The sequence below is a fragment of the Trichoderma asperellum genome, chromosome 4 (assembly GCF_020647865.1).
Source record: "Trichoderma asperellum chromosome 4, complete sequence".
Taxonomy (NCBI): Eukaryota; Fungi; Ascomycota; class Sordariomycetes; order Hypocreales; family Hypocreaceae; genus Trichoderma; species Trichoderma asperellum.
Window position 1 is genome coordinate 167,081 of NC_089418.1, and position 15,871 is coordinate 182,951.

Sequence of the window (15,871 nt, forward strand, 5' to 3'; positions counted from 1 at the left end):
AATCTATGCACCACTCTTGCTAATGTAACTATCTTGTCCGAACGTATATATTTCTTTCTATAGATACAGTATCCTTTCTCTCTTTTCTCTTCTGCGGTCTCCTATTTCTTTTTTTTTTTTTTCTTTTTTTCTTTTCTCGAGTGAGGTGTGCTGCTTTACTTTCCATGTCTCACTAGTATCATTGCGTGTATTCTAGTAACGATTTCTTCCCGCTGGCTTTATAATATCCTTGAAACTCCTTGCAGACTCGGGCGCAGGCAGACATCATTCTATTCAGTTGCCGAATCCGGATTAACTATCAGAAGAATCTGAAGTACATTGATCACCCGAATTCCTCCCGGCAGTTAGAAGGAGAATACCTCTTCCAAGCACACCGAGTACCCTTTCTTTTTAAGGAGAGTTATAACAACATGATATGATCATAAAAAGGATTATTATTGACAAATCGCTTCCAGTAGTTGTAAGCTACATGATGGCAGCAACTAAGAAATTTATGAAATCTTCAATATATAAACTAGGGTAATTATCTAGTAGCAGCTTACTCATTTTCAAATTTTTATTTAAGAACGGCCCTGAATTTGTCCATTTAAGGAATTTCGTCCATTTCGAACGGTTATTCCCCTTTGTTATTGTAATTAAAGCTATATATGTGCTATTAGACTTACAAAATAAACCATGGACTTGACCATCTTGTTCCAGGCTTGGCCAATACTATTGTATTGATTGCAGTCGATCCTTGCTATTAATGCTGGCCATTCGAAACCTTTACAAATTCGATCTTTTAAGACAAAATTTGTCTCTTGAGTGAGTAATTGTGAATATTTGCCAAACAACAATGAAAAGAAGAGCTGAAAGATTACGTAGCTATGACTTGTGTGGCTTAAGAAGAGAGAGTTTGCGTGGTGGCGAAGCAGTGCGAGCGTCGAGAATCGAACTATCTAGACTTTCCCCGCACGATAAACACTACCTTGGAGCGTGAACTAATATGCTGTGCATAAAAGGTTATATATAAATAGTACTATTGAGAGCGAATACAATTGGTGTTTCATTATCTCAACTTCAGAAATGGTTAGTATCATTGCTGATATGGTTTCGTAGCATATAAATAAGCCTTGTTCCCTTGTTTAAGTCTACATTAATCTACCTCTAAACAACTCTAGTCAATCTAATTAAGATGGTCAACATTTACTTACATTTCTAAGTTATCAGAATGCCATCAGGAAGCTGCTGGTGCGGCGATGTCAAGTATGAGTTTATCGGGGACTCTACACATGTGGTAATCACAGCAATGAGCAAATAGGTTAATGTTGTTATACTGACCATAATCGCAGGTTTTGTGCCACTGCCTATCATGCCAAAAAATAAGTGGTGGGACAAATACCGCTAATATTCCTGTCGCGCGTGAGAAGCTCACTGTAATTTCTGGAGCACCAAAATCTCATACTCAAAAACATGAAGATGGATTTAATTTAACAGTATTCTTTTGTGGCAATTGTGGTACTGTTATTTACAAAAAGGCGGATGCAGATATGTTTGCCACTATCTCTTTGATCCAATCAGGAACACTGGATGGATCTGCCAAGGAGAAGATTGGCAAACCATCATCGGAGTTGAATGTGAAATTGAGGGCATCCTGGTTAGCAGAAGTTAGTACCGCTGTTCAGAAACAGGGATTTGTTTAAATGTATAGCATAATTGTAGGTAATTGAGAAACACGGGTACAAAACAAGTTAACCTAACATTCAGAATAATACTCACTGATCAAAATATATTGTTATATACTGAAATAATGGCATAACAAGCTCTATCAAGGTCCTTAAGCTCAGTTCATTGAAAGTCGTTTCACCTAAAGAGTCATCACCAACCAACGCTGGTTACAAGCTTGTAGACTTAATGCCTGCAGAGCCTGGGTTCAAATATTGCAAAAACCAGCAGCTTTTCCCAGTAATACTACCGTCTGTTCCTAAACACTTCCATAGGGCTATTAATTGTCTCGCAAACTGGACGATAAATCCGAATTAAAAATGTAGCGGCCTTCTACTCACTCGAAAGTCAGAACCCATTCCACAGGGAAATTGCTGACCAATTTGGGTGGCGTTGCCGTCTTACCCAGAACAAAATCGGAAGCATAGTCTACCGCCCGTCAATTTACTACCGCTATTACCTTGATCTGACCTGGAAGAAAGTGGAAGAAAAGTCCAACAAAATTGTCCCTCCGTATCCCGTGAGATAGATGGGTACTCTACAAGCTCCTTCTCTTTATTCTTTTTTTAATTCTTTTTCCTCTTACCCGCTCCCTTGGCTCCTTCATTCTTTAGAAAGTAGCCTGAAAAATTCGCATAGGCCGGAGGATAAGATCTGGGCTATTTAGTGATGTACCTGCGGTAACGGCACCGCCTGCCCAGTCACTCCCGCAACAGGAACGACTTTCGACTGTACTTCACAGTGCATGAGAGGCACTCAGCAAAAGAAATAATTCTCTTTGAGTTGTGCAAAGTAATTTGCCTTGACTACATCACCAAAACATTCTAGAGACATCAAAACCCAGTGTCGAACGTCGGTAGTTTGCGTAGTACGTAGATTGTGTAGCTTCAATGCATTTGCAACACCACCTGTCTGCACCTGTAGCGCGCTAGACCTCATTAGCGTTGAGCTCGGACACTAGAGTGTATGCATATTAGCTACTTGCATGTACCTATGGTTCGGAATTTGGCGCGATTCAATTGTTTTTCATGCTAGGTGTAGCCATACTGCGCAGCGGGCATACAACACCAAATCTTCGTGAGTGAGTGCGTCCCAGCGGCGTGGTCCTAAGCTGAGATGACGACTGTTTTAGGCCATAGTCACTCTATATTGGCATCCAAGAGAATGTCAGATCACACATATCATATCATTTTCAGGTCTAGTACGTAGGAGAGTCGTGTATGTATTAGAACCAAGCAAATTTTAAGCTATTTCAGAGAAAGATAATAATTCCCTTCACTAAATAGCATTGCATTGAACATCTAGAGCGCTCCGAATGTCTTTCAGACTGTAACCACTTATGATAGGATCAGGCTTGCTCGAGCCAAATGCTCCGTATTGGTACGAGTTGCCGAGGCCAAAGCTGGCAAACTCCCACCCGCTATTCTTGGTATACCAAAAGGATCATGATGGCCTCTCGTCTCCGAGTAAGACCTTGGTCCGCGTCATGCGTTGCAATGTCCGCGCAAAAGTAACACGTAGGAGCTAGGAATATTCGCTGTAGCTTTTGAGAAAGTATCCAGTGCCGGGTAGCATCTATAAAAACACCCCAACCCGATTTGCTATAGTTCGCGCAAATGCTTGAGGGCATGGCCTTGCCAGCCGATTTCATTGCCAGAGATATTAGGGAAAATATTTTGCTCCATGGGTCTGTATATCTGAGCTCTGCGCTTGTGACATGGCTTCCAAGTCAAAGCCTCTCTTCCTATAACAAGTAAAATCACCTTCCAGAAATTCGACTTTAAAATACGCGATATGGCCTTTATCATGATTATATGGCTATACTCTGGAGTATTCGCTCTCCAGGCGTGAGTTAACCTGGAGCAGGGCGCCTACGGTGTCAGCGCACCGTAGTGAGCGATAGCCTCCCGGGAAACAATCATCTCCTACACTACCCATGCTTGGCCGAACAAAGGCGCAGCAATGTGTGACCGCTGTGTAAATAGAAGAAAAAAGAGGAAGAAGAGGAAGAAGAGGAAGAAGAAGAAGAAAATCTCGATTCTCCTTGTTCTTTTTTTCTACCAGATGATAAGGATCCAAAAGTTCCGACTTGGATAAGGATTATCGTGCGGTATTCGCGAACGCATCATAGAAGCGCTGGGTATAATCGAATGTTATTTGCGTAACATTAGGTTCGTTCTGGAGTCGGGGTCGGCCTTGGACTAGTGTAGTGCAAAATTCTAGAAAGACACTAAAGAAAAACATTTATTAATATAAATTAGACAGTCTAGTTTAGGATTATCTCTAATGATTTAATTCTAGAAATATGAATCTTTAGTGTATCATAAGCTATGTAGCTTCCCTGTGCAGCATATAATAGAATTAGATACTATCAAAAATTCCATGTAAATGCTGCAATTCCCGCTGCACAATATGCCTCCTTCGCACAAGATCTAAAATAATATGTACATGCACCCACTCTAGTCTGTTAAAATAAGGAGTGGTGATGTAGCTGTAGCCGAGGGCGGGGGGAGTATCGGAACAGTCGTGGTGTACAAACCCTGCTGCTCGCAGGTGCAGACTGTATATCACATAATATTAGCAAGAGCAGCTTAGGGTAGGATAGGTATAGCTTGATATAAAAGAAGAAAGAGGAAATAAAACGTACGGGCAGAGACGGAATTTAATACGTCAATGGCACCCCCGAACCCACACCCGCCGATGATGCAGTTGGCTGCCGCACCCTGAATAACGGCCTGGTTTTGATCTTGACATTGACAGATAATATCACTTGCTCCACAGCCGGCTTGCGTCACAGCAGCTGAACTAAGGCACGAGCTTGCACATGAATAAATTGCGCTCAGGCTGGCGTCGCAGGATGCTGGCCAGGTCGTGATGGTTGTGTAAGAGAGAGAAGTCGTTGTGATGGCAGGGGGAACAGTTGTGGAACTAGGGACAGAGGTGGTTGAGGTGGGGCTTAAGGAGCTGGAGCTAGAGCTGCTCCCAAGCACGGTGGTCTCCGAGGTACTATTTGTGATGGGGCGTTAGCAAACTCCGAATCGATGTGACCAATCTTGTGCTTTAGTGTAGTGATACAGCTAAGGGCTAAGAATGATTCCGAACATATACGTACATTGTAACAATAACCGTGGCCGTCGACCTAGGTTTGCCAGTCCAGTCAGTAGGGGTTTGTTATCCGAATGCGATGAGATTGAACTCACAGCTTCGTTCTCCAAAGGGTCTGCGACGTCTTTGTAACAGTCGGGGCAGTTATCGTAGAAGTAAACGTCGAAGCGGTGGCAAGATAGCTTCCTGAGAAGCAAGAGCATCCATGCGATGCGGACGATGGGTTAGGGTTCAACGCTCTGATGCAGTTTGGCGCCGGGCAGTACTTCTTTCTCTCCCTCTTCTCCGGGGGCGAGGAGGTTAGTATCTCGGCCGCTGTCGAGCTCGGGCTGGCCGTTAGTAACACGATAGATGTATCAGTCACCGTTTCGATATCTGTAATCACGTCCGTGGCAGTGACGAAGCTTCGCTGCATTGTTAGCTTTGGACGGCGTGTGGTAACATATTGTTGAGAGTTTAGGGGCTAGCAAGCGTACGAAGTGGGTGTGACTGTAACAGTCACGGTCGGCAGAGAGATCAGTACGTTCGCCGAAGAACTGCAGAAAGGAATTGCGATACTGGGGCTGGCGATGAGGCACCGAAGAAGGTTGTCGTGGGGGCAGTTGTCCCGGACCTCGATGTCCTCGCCCAGTTGGATTCCAGGCGCAGCCAAGACGGCTGTAGCGCCAAATGCTAGGAGGGAGAGATATTGATGCTTCATGGCGGGTTACCGTGCAAGCCAAATCCCGTTGGGTCACTTGTTCGATACGTTGCGTCTGTGTAGAAGACGATGGTATGACAGCTGAAGTGGCGGCATCTCTCTCTTTAATGTAGCCGCTGCAAAACCTCCGGCCCTAGCAAGATATTGAAGCTATGCATTGAACCCATGCTTAGGCTCTCCACCAGACTTTCGGGGGCTACCTACCAAATACGCCATTCGCAACTGCTAGCACTCGTATGATCGAGGACTTTTAAAATCTTCAGACCTGATATTCAAGAGGTCTTACATAAAAAAACAAATCTGTTCTGGCTCGTAGATTCAAACAGCTAGTAGATTTATTATTACAAAGTAAAGTTAAAGCAATACATGCAACGCTGTCGTGCTCGACGCCTCAATTACCGAGGGGGTCCTTCATCGTTCCGTAGCGGTCCACAAAGTTTTCAGCTGGCTCCGTGCATCTGCACTATTGGGTTGGCAGCTCCATCGTTCCAGGGGTATAGTGCTGGCGCCTAGTGTAGTCTTATCTGAGCCGCCATAGCATGCTTGGCAAGTGGGGAACAGAAAGACAGGGACAGCAAAATGAATACGTACGTACAAAGTTTCATCATGAGCACCTTTATCACCAAATAATATTGATATTGTGTGTGTATAACCTTGGCGTGTGTGTTCAAAATTCTCCCATTCCCTGTTTTTGCTGTCCCCCGCTTGCTTGGGTACTCTCGAATCTGGTTCAGCTGATGCCCCGGCCGAATCGGCACCTGCCGCGGCGAACACTGGTATTAGCATACTTTTTACAACGCCGATCCTGCTGCTAACAGCCGCGGATCCGATGCCCGGAAGCGAAGTTTGGTGATAAACCAGACTAGGAAAGAAGGCTGTTAGTGCATAGGAAAGGTCGCAAAAAAAATGAGGACGAGTGCAATTGGAATATGCTAGTACCCCGAGATTGGCAAATAATTATTGACTTTGCAACCATTCGATCATGCCGGGGCCAGAGCGTCGCAGTTTCACTTACAGCTCCGTCTAAACAATGGCTTTTGAATGCGATACCTGTAAATAAAATCATGTTTTAGGTTTGATTTTCTTAAGACTATGTTTAATAAACCCTATCTATGCTAAGTATATGCCATAGATTTATGCTTCGATATTTATACGCTTTCTCAGAGTATTTCCGGCCTTTAGGTTGCTTTGCTTTGCTTCAGTTGAGGTCTCATATTTACTCCAATTTCGCATAGGTACCTTCTTGTCGTACATTTCATCAATCTCTGCATAAGTTCGGCCTTTAGTTTCAGGCATAAGCATGTAACTCCAGACAATCACACAGGCCATACAGCCAGCGAAGACAAGATAGGTCTTAGCGCCAAGGTTAGCTGCATCGGCTGATGTTAGCTGAGGCACGGCGAAAGTTGTGATGACAGCTGTTGTCTGACAACATGCCACGGTATAAGCCATTGTGTGAGACCGCAGCTTCGGCGTTGAGATCTCAGGCGGAAGCAGCACTGAGACAGAGAGAAAGGATAATGCCCAGACAAAGTTGAAGATGAATCCCAACGCGGCAATTGTCAACAGGGCGTTTCTGTTATCGGGAAAGAATGCCAGTGCTCCAGCTACGGCATCGAGGCAGAAGAGAAACATCATCCCCACAATGCTGTTGGGCGGCGCCCGTAAAGGTCAAGAACCATGGGCGCAACGACAGCTCCGGCCAGATTACAGAGAGAAGCTATAATCGTAAGCACAAACGCATTACCCACGCCCAACTGGCTGAGGAAGACGGTAGTATATGTGGTCGATAGAATCACGCCCGAGACCTGGTTAAGCGAATAGAACGACCCAGCGGTGATTGTCCTCTTAAAGTTCTCCCGATTGAAAAGGTCCCAGAAATGCACGTTCGATGTCAGCTCGCGTTCATTTTCCTCACAGAGAACAATAACGCGGAACTCATCCTCTAACTGGAAGTCAGAAAAGCCACGCAGCCGTCGTAAGTTCTTCTTAGCCTCTCCCATTCGACCCTTGGACACGAGCCATTGGGGGCTCTCAGGAATACCAAGAGTCAAGACAAACAGCAACGCAGGAAGACCAGCTTCGATGGACAGGGGAATTTGATAAGCCTTAGGTCCATCGATCGCGTGGGTGGCGTTTGAGACAATAGTAGCGATGACGCCAGAAAATATATTGAGAATATTGTAGATCTGCACGCTCCGACCTCTCATTGATGCAGGCACAACTTCGCAAAGATATAGTGGTGCGATAGTGTGTGCGATTCCAATAACAAAAGCACTGCAGAAACGTCCGATGACGAAGGCTGTCAAGTTTGGTGCAAAGACTTGTAAGAAGGCTCCCAATAGTGAGAAGACGTAGGATCCAATAAGTGTCCACTTCCGGCCAAAGCGATTGGTCAAGAGTGTTGTGGCGAGGCCACCAATGACTGATCCAACTAGAGGGACAGAGAAAACCAGATCCTGATTGCGTGCTGTCAGGGAAAGGTTTTCGTTGCTAGGGCCGGCATAGCCTTGAAGTAACCTCACCTAGGGTATCAGTTAGCAGGAAAGCAACAACTCGCAACTCCAAGTTCAAGCGTAAAAAAATACATGGTATTGAGGTTGGGGACTTACAAAGGCTGGTGTTGCAGCTACAGGTGAGATAACTCTATCATCATAGCCGAACAAGAAGGATGAGGCACCAAAAGCGAGACACGACAAGACTAACATCAAATTGACCGCTCCCTCGTCTGGCCGCATGCCAGGGGCCAAGCCGTCGGCGGCTGGTATTTCCTCAACATTACACGTCTCAAGTTTGGGCTCTGCTGCCGCCTCGTCGTTCTTGTTGGTAGTCATTGTACTTCCTTCTTGAGAACAATCCTTAATGTTTTCCGGCCACCAAGACCAATTTTTGCCAGCTATTAGCAAAGAAATGGATTAAATGCTTTCAAATCTAGGGTAAGCAAACCCAAAGCGGCGATTGTAGTTTGCACTGAGTATCTAGGTGAGTTGTATATTCCCTATAGGTATATTTATATTTGGGCATCTCTCCTAGCCTCCAGACTGCGTATCTCGTATTAATGTCAGGAGGCGGCGACTGGACCTTGTCACCCCAGATGTGCCTGAATTTTCTCTGGGGTACATATGGCGGAGACGCGGGGATACAGAATAAACTCCTGATTGGTTGATCAATTTCGCCGAAAATTCGCCGCACTGGACCATCCAGTCTCGATGGATTAATTTCACCGAGACTGAAAAAACATGGGAAACAAATCAAACACGATTGCTATTGTACCATATACGGAAGTCGTTTGAAGAGACCAGGGAAAACTGGGACTCCTATGCTAAACAATGAGAATTTTCCGGCGCTCTATTGATACCGCAGACCTGGTTTGTGTGTGTCACTATGCCAGCTGGTAGGGGTTAGCTCAGCAGCAAGTAGTTTCAAGAGCAGCACATGCCTGCGCCGCACAAATTTTTCAGAACAAACTATCCATATGTATATCATACACGATTTTGTGAGCTCGTATGTGTTTGACCCAATCAATAGCATGTGGTGTTATTGACTCCGCCAGAATGTTGCATTGAACCACCCCTTGGTGTCCCAAAGAAAGATTTCTCGGACGAATTGATACCTTACCTACCTGTCAGAGTCAGAAAGTTATGGAGTCCCCTTAGAAACTAGCGGAGGACGGCAGCGCCTACAGCGCCACCCCCGAAGATATAGATTTGCTACCCCAGATTTTCTTTTGTTCCATTAAAAGATAGCAAATAAAAGGTTTAATGAAGTGATTCTTACTGTCCTATTGCCTAAATATGGATACACGTATGTGATCTACATTAGTGGGTATTAACATTGAACCCTAAAACAGAGCTATTGACTCTGCGACCCCATACTGACAACCCAAAAAGCTTGTACGTTTCGCCGAAAATTGTCCGCTCGAGCAGAAGATCCAAGGTTTCCTATGAGTAAAGAGAGAGAAGGAGCATAAAGGCGCAGTTCATGTGGCGTCGCCGCTAGAAACTGGACTCTCGTTCGTCTTCTGCCCTCTTATGGACTGATTGTGTAGTAATGACTCTACTACGACTCAACCTGTTCGACATTACTTCTTTCAACCCACGTCTAGCTGTGTTACTCATAATTTAATACGAATTCAAGTACTACTATATCCAATTCAAAGTTCACGGAAGGTTCCCTGTCACAGAATGTCTCTCCTGGTAGCCACGATACGCACTACTACACCAGTGCTGGGCGCCAACCCCAAGAAACATGCTCGTCTCTCAAATTCATTTGCACACTCTGATAACCAGAGCGTTGGACCTACTGCAGATCAGGAATGTTTCAATCGGTGGAGACCAAAATATCACTTGATGCCGCCCCGTTACTGGGTTAATGATCCGTGTGGTCCAGGTTACAGTCCATCGGGACAATGCTATCAGATGTCGTTCCAATGGAACCCATTTGGATGTGAATGGGGAAATATGTCTTGGGGACATGCAACATCTCAAGATCAGGTACACTGGGTCGTTTCTCGCGAGCCTTCGATGCAGCCCTCTGAAGTCGAAGATCCTTGCGGCGTATTCACAGGTTGTACCTGGCCAACCAACCCCAGCGGTCAAAACGATGGCACTATAACAACCTTCTATACTTCCGCTCAACATTCACCAATCCATTGGACATTGCCTTATGAGAAGGGTAGCGAACTCATCCGCATGGCAACTTCCAGGGACCATGGGCGAACTTGGAAACGTCACCCATCTCCCATTGTTACAGGGCCTCCGAAAGGGCTGGACGTGTTAGGTTGGCGAGATCCCTTTATCGGGAAATGGGACTCTATTGATCGATGCCTCAACCGTAATAGTGGAGAGTACTTGTATGGCGTTGTTGCGGGCGGGATTCGTCATCAGTCACCCACAGTCTTTCTATACTCTATCGACGCACGGGATCTTACCCAATGGAGTTTCATTTGCACGCTCTTCACTCCAGGGCAAAATTTTAAAACCTCAAAGAGGTTGTCAGACTTTGGAACCAATTTTGAAGTAACCAATTTCATGACACTCCGAGACAATAATAGCGATTCCTACGATATTTTGTTGATGAGCATAGAAGGCGCACATGAAATGGAAACACCTTCATTCTTGGAGATCAAAGGCCAAATCAGCAAAGCACAAAGGTCAAACAAAATCCAGAATTGGCTTTGCGGCCAGCCAGTATTAACAGAGAGTGTTGAGAGCCAAGCATTGAGATTCGAGTTTCGATTTGGTGGCCGCCTCGACTATGGGCTTTACTATGCTGCAAATTCATTCTATGATACGATAACAGAGAGCCGAATAGTTTATGGCTGGATTCTTGAAGAAGATTTACCTCTTCACTTAGCAAAGAAACAAGGGTGGAGCGGTATGTTGTCCTTATCTCGTATCCTGAAGATGAGACAGATCAAGAACGTGGTCGCTGCTTGCTGTTCCGATTTGCGGTCTCTGGACTGGCTTCATTGCACCCCCAATCTTGATGGCTCCTATAGCGTTACCACACTTACGTCCTCCCCTGACCCCCGCTTGTCGAGTTTACGCCAGAAAGAGTTGGGTCTGTCTTCTGCGCCTGCCGCCAATGCTTGCAGCTACTCGGATGATCAGATTACACTTGGCTTCCTACTTCTCAAAGCACGCCATTTTGAGGCAGAAATCTCCTTGTCAGTTCCACCAACTGCAGAGCAAGTTGGTATCATATTGTATCACTCTTCCGGTAAGATTCATAGGGAAATACAATGTATTGTCGTGGTAGCTGACTGAAATTAGATCGGGTAAGCAGGACAGCTATATACTTTCGGCCAAATGAGGAATATCTAGTGGTAGAGCGAGATGGTGTGTACACAGGTGACAATGAAACAAGTGGTGTAAATGACAGTCCTGAAACTGCACCACACACCCTTTTCACTACGCGAGACCCTGTTACCGGTAAAGAAGAGCAAGAAACGTTGGATATCCACATTTTCTTCGATGTCAGTGTACTTGAGATTTTTGTCAACGGGCGTGTTGTTATAACGACCCGTATCTATCCTGAGAATGGCCAATGTTACGGCTTGCAGCCATTCGTGAGGCATTTTGAAGGTTCGATAGGAGGAAATGAGGCAATGCTATCGCGCTGCGCGGGATGGGAGCTGAGGCCATCAATATTTTATGAGACATAGAATTAGATTCACGATTTTGGAGACTAGCGAGACATAACTAATATATGAACATGTTCTTAGCAATATATATCGATTATCACTCAGGTCAAAAGAGTCCATTAAAGATCTTGGAAACAGCTCGTCAGCTAGAGATACCGATAAAAGAACAAGGAAAATATAAAATACACTATTCATATTATAAATCATGTAATTCTGCCTCGGAGCTCTGGTAGGCCCGTTGGGCGGGATCATTTCGCTCACTTCTCGCCAACAGCCAGTGTAAAAGTGTAATTATTAACATCAAGTACATAGATGGTGGTGTGTGACTAGATTAACATGTTTCTAGATTTGGGGTATCGAATCCAAGAGAGTGGAGATGAGCCACATACTTCCCCAAATATGGGTGATTGCCGCCTCGAAGTATGCTAAAAACCTTAAAGTATCTGCGGATAAGCGTATGATGCGACGTTTCCATGCCTTGCTGTGCGGGATATAGAGAGGCAGGGGGCAGCAAGAGGGTTACGCTGGGTGAAAGCCGCTTGATCGGGAAGGCTGGATCACTTAAAACAGTAATAGCCGTCACGGAAATGTCGTAGAGCTTCTCAATCTTATACAATTTGTTAGCAGGGGATGCAATATATGAAGAAACCTAAATATAGATCCTTACCAATCCTACTCCGTGAGCTTCCATGAAACTCAGAGGCAGCTTTTGACACAGAGCCAATGTCGATTCTGCTAGGCAGATAGCATAGTCGAACTGTAGCTCGGGGTGCGGTGATTGTAAATTTAGCAGGTTGTGTGCCAAGCAAAGACACCAGAGCCGGTTCTGAAGCCACTTTTGCGTTACAAGTATGTCGGCATGCTGGGTAACAATTGCCTGTCCATCAAGTACATCCCTAGCCGCATCGTCTAGTGGTTGGTCATCTAGGACGAGACGGTCATAGTGGCTATAAAGATGTCGACCCTGGACGCGCTCGAGTTTCTCATGCACTAGCAAAACCGTCTGCTCACTAGATTTAGGGCAGCCTCCTTGAGTTGCTGCACACGTAGCGTTCCAGCAATCTATAAACTCATCTTGGATAGCACTAAAAAGCTGCATGAGTACCGACAGTCCCATCAATGCGGCGGCGTCCTTCTCGTTAAATACAATCATTCCCGAAAGAAGGCCATGGGAAGAGCTGCTCAAGAGATCATCTGAGATAGGCGGTACTGAGTCACGCATTTGTTTTAAGGTGATAGGATGTCGTCTTTGTATTGAATATGCCCTGTAAAAGTTATATCAGCCTGCAAAGAAATGTGCGCTGATAAGCATGCTAACCTCTCTGTAATAAACAAGACCATGTATGCGCGTAGCTTCTGACCTGTTTCTTCACCAAGATCTCCCTGGTACGCATTCGAGTCATCTAATCCCATTGTCTGAGCCAAGTCAATAGTTTCTCGCAAACGAAGCCAAGCGGCATTGTGCTGGTTGGTGCCAAAGAGAGAGCCAAAGAGGAAGAAGCTTGTCATGACAGCTTCCAATGTTGGGCTTTCACCAAAGTCAAAAGAGCTACGCATTTTCATGGCTTCGTTCATCAACAGCTTCGCCTGACGCTCCCGTGATGAGGACGTGGGACGTTCACTAATGAAAATGGGCTGGGTGATCGCGAACGCGCAAAGAGCCAAGATCATGGAGCCGAATAAAGGGTTATGACGATGTTCCTGGAGATAAATCTTGGTGAACAGTGTAGATCGGTTGAAGACTGGCATTGTTGGATGAAGTCTATCGAAATAGACATCCATCCAGGGAATTAAACTGGCCTCGCTGATGTAACTTGGCCAATGTGAGATAGTTTCCCTTAACTGCTCTGGAGGAACTACCAGATCATACGGGCGCCTGCTTGCCTGGTTTGAAGTGTTTTCTTGAAAATCCGTATCAATTACCGGTGGAAGTGCTGCAAAGTCTACGAATGAGCCCCCCCACGGGAAACCGAACGGTGGTATTTGTGATGTCGCCCTATCTGGTGGCCAGTACTCTGTATCTTGACCCTGGTTGAAGATGCCGACGTCACCTGTATTGGATATTGGTAGGTCATTTCCAAAGCTAGGGCTCACGATGTCCGGAACAGACTGCGATCCGTGATCTGTCGCGGTAAGATGGGCATCGAATTCCTGAGACGGCCATTCGGATCCTGGTACCGGCAGTGACGAGGTCGAAGTCGTATCGCTGTCGGCCGCCCTAGTTGACTCTGATACGCGGGCTATCACCCCCTCAGTACGTTGCTCCAAATTTTTTTCATGATGTAGACGGCCTTGGTCTTGCTGAATTTGCGCAAGACGCCTAGTAAAGATATCAGAAAATGCCAAGGAGTCAGGATTCTGGTTTGATAACCTACTTGCCAGCAGGACCGCGTTTCTTCTGGGGCTTCAGATATGTGCATTCAAACCCACGAGCGAGACACATCTTACACGGCTGCGAGAAATCGCACTGTGCATGAAATCAGCTACTGGCTGCAAACTGAGCAGCTATTCGCAATGTCAAACTTGCCCTAATTTTGCGAAGCTTGCATTGATCGCATGATCGCTTAGCGACCCCAGCTGTCGATTTTCCAGGGTAGTTATCTGCTAATGGACTAGAAGTACTCATCCTTCGCAACAACAAAACATTGATCTCCAAGTGAGCTTTGCAGCACTGACTCGGCAATGTTATTGGTTGCGCAAGTGGTTGTAGATTTGTCTCCTGACAACTCGGGATGAAGTTCTGATACTTGTTTCGACACTCCTACTAATCTAGCCGCTCTGGGTGATGAAGTGGGGATGGTCTTAAGTCACTGTGTAAATAGCAGATTTACACAGAGGTATTTCTAGAGGCCGCGTATCAAGCATCCAAGCAGGCGTAACCAGCATCTAATTGACTAGGTATCTATAGATAAACTGCATGTGACTGAAGAAATTCCTTGACTGTATTATAGTAGATAAGCGCTCTGTTGTAGCAGGTAGCTGTTATGTTATACTAAATATATGCTATATTATATGAGGTATTTAATGTATTACAGCAGGCATATACTGTATGATAGTATGATAGCGGGTAAGTGCTATGTTATAGCGGGCAAGTGCTGTATTACAGCAGGCAGGTGCTATATTATAGTACACAAGTGCTGTATTGTAGCAACTAAGTACCATGACTTTTATCTATGTATAAAGCCCTATTGTTTTAAATGCTAGTTGCGCCTGCTTGGATGCTGGATAAGCCATCCCTATTTGTATGTACTAAATGAACTTTGTGCTTGCTGTAGTCGGTTTGAGCAGAACGAGTGGCATTTTACGCATGGGACGGTTTTGATATTTAAGTACTTGAATATTATAAAGCTCTTGGTGCAAATAAACATTGGGTTCATACCTAGACTGCTATTAGCGGCTACGTCAGTGGATCGACTCACTCTACAAATTCGCTCTACAAACTAGACTATAACTATGTACCTAGATCCAATCATTGCGTCTAGTTGCCGAAGCCTAACTCTTCACAGGCTGAATAAGGCGAAAGTAAATAAAATGGCTAAACGTACAGAAACGGTTCAGATGCTATTTGAGAGACCTGTTTTATTTCCTCATGTCACGCTGGATGAGTGAGTGCGTGTCAGCTAAATTACAAGCCGTACGGCGGCGTTGAGCTAATACTTCTTTATTGCAACAATGGAACATTATTGAAAAGTTATATGACTCGTTATGACCGAATTCATAATGGAAGTTCTACAAAGCACCAATGTCACATTACATACCCTCTTACACCATGATTTACTAAACTTTGGGCGATATTTCTGATATCTATCATTGAAAGAGACCCCCTTATGACTATTTACTGTGTGGATGAGTATGCAGCGGGCTCCTAGGCAATGGAATGGGCAAATTCACAGCGGAGAAAGTGAAGTTAGAAGTAAATAGATAGGTATCATCCAATGAGCACATTATCAACAGTATCAATGGTACGGATCGTGCCAGTAGAAGTGGGGTTTAGCAGCCAAATTATTTTATGTAAAAGCCAACTTAACATAGGTATGATCTCCAAGACATCTACTGAACAAGTAACGTTTGAGATATATGTGCAGAGCGCAGAAGCGCAGAATTGAGCTTTTAAATGTCTTGTGAGCCAGGTCTAGGTTGAACCAGGGCTATAGTTTTCTTTGTAATATAAGCGATATAGTCCTGTCTTGTATCGTCATGGAGGATAGACTGCTCAT

The 15,871-nt window shown here is 45.0% G+C and overlaps 6 protein-coding genes across 7 annotated transcripts; 2 read left to right on the plus strand and 4 right to left on the minus strand.

Moving 5' to 3' along the window:
• The first annotated feature begins 1,161 nt into the window (after nt 1-1,161).
• TrAFT101_006454 (uncharacterized protein) lies at nt 1,162-1,794 on the plus strand. Its single transcript, XM_024902911.2, has 2 exons — nt 1,162-1,276; nt 1,332-1,794. The coding sequence occupies exons 1-2, from the start codon at nt 1,211-1,213 to the stop codon at nt 1,680-1,682; spliced, it is 417 nt and encodes a 138-aa protein (XP_024754715.1). The 5' UTR covers nt 1,162-1,210; the 3' UTR covers nt 1,683-1,794.
• Nucleotides 1,795-4,163: 2,369 nt separating this feature from the next.
• Nucleotides 4,164-5,509, minus strand: TrAFT101_006455 (uncharacterized protein; the record flags this gene model as incomplete). Its single annotated transcript, XM_066127774.1, has 5 exons — nt 4,164-4,264; nt 4,352-4,710; nt 4,817-4,843; nt 4,905-5,213; nt 5,286-5,509. The coding sequence occupies 5 exons, from the start codon at nt 5,507-5,509 to the stop codon at nt 4,164-4,166; spliced, it is 1,020 nt and encodes a 339-aa protein (XP_065983887.1).
• A 1,134-nt stretch (nt 5,510-6,643) lies between these two features.
• On the minus strand, nt 6,644-6,961 carry TrAFT101_006456 (uncharacterized protein; the record flags this gene model as incomplete). Its single annotated transcript, XM_066127775.1, has 1 exon — nt 6,644-6,961. One exon carries the CDS (start codon nt 6,959-6,961, stop codon nt 6,644-6,646), a length of 318 nt encoding a protein of 105 aa, XP_065983888.1.
• Nucleotides 6,962-7,143: 182 nt separating this feature from the next.
• On the minus strand, nt 7,144-8,343 carry TrAFT101_006457 (uncharacterized protein; the record flags this gene model as incomplete). Its single annotated transcript, XM_024901519.2, has 2 exons — nt 7,144-8,034; nt 8,122-8,343. The coding sequence occupies 2 exons, from the start codon at nt 8,341-8,343 to the stop codon at nt 7,144-7,146; spliced, it is 1,113 nt and encodes a 370-aa protein (XP_024754717.2).
• Nucleotides 8,344-9,525: 1,182 nt separating this feature from the next.
• TrAFT101_006458 (uncharacterized protein) lies at nt 9,526-11,798 on the plus strand. Its single transcript, XM_066127776.1, has one exon. It carries the CDS (start codon nt 9,694-9,696, stop codon nt 11,275-11,277), a length of 1,584 nt encoding a protein of 527 aa, XP_065983889.1. The 5' UTR covers nt 9,526-9,693; the 3' UTR covers nt 11,278-11,798.
• Nucleotides 11,799-11,978: 180 nt separating this feature from the next.
• Nucleotides 11,979-14,368, minus strand: TrAFT101_006459 (uncharacterized protein). Of its 2 annotated transcripts, XM_024909147.2 has the most exons (5): nt 14,182-14,368; nt 14,030-14,121; nt 12,973-13,974; nt 12,322-12,919; nt 11,979-12,261 (listed from the first exon to the last, which is right to left on the minus strand). In XM_024909147.2, exons 1-5 carry the CDS (start codon nt 14,278-14,280, stop codon nt 11,986-11,988), a joined length of 2,067 nt encoding a protein of 688 aa, XP_024754719.2. In that variant the 5' UTR covers nt 14,281-14,368; the 3' UTR covers nt 11,979-11,985. The 2 variants fall into 2 exon arrangements, with proteins under 2 accessions (XP_024754719.2, XP_065983890.1); XM_066127777.1 differs by having other exon boundaries at nt 14,030-14,368.
• Nucleotides 14,369-15,871: the final 1,503 nt, after the last annotated feature.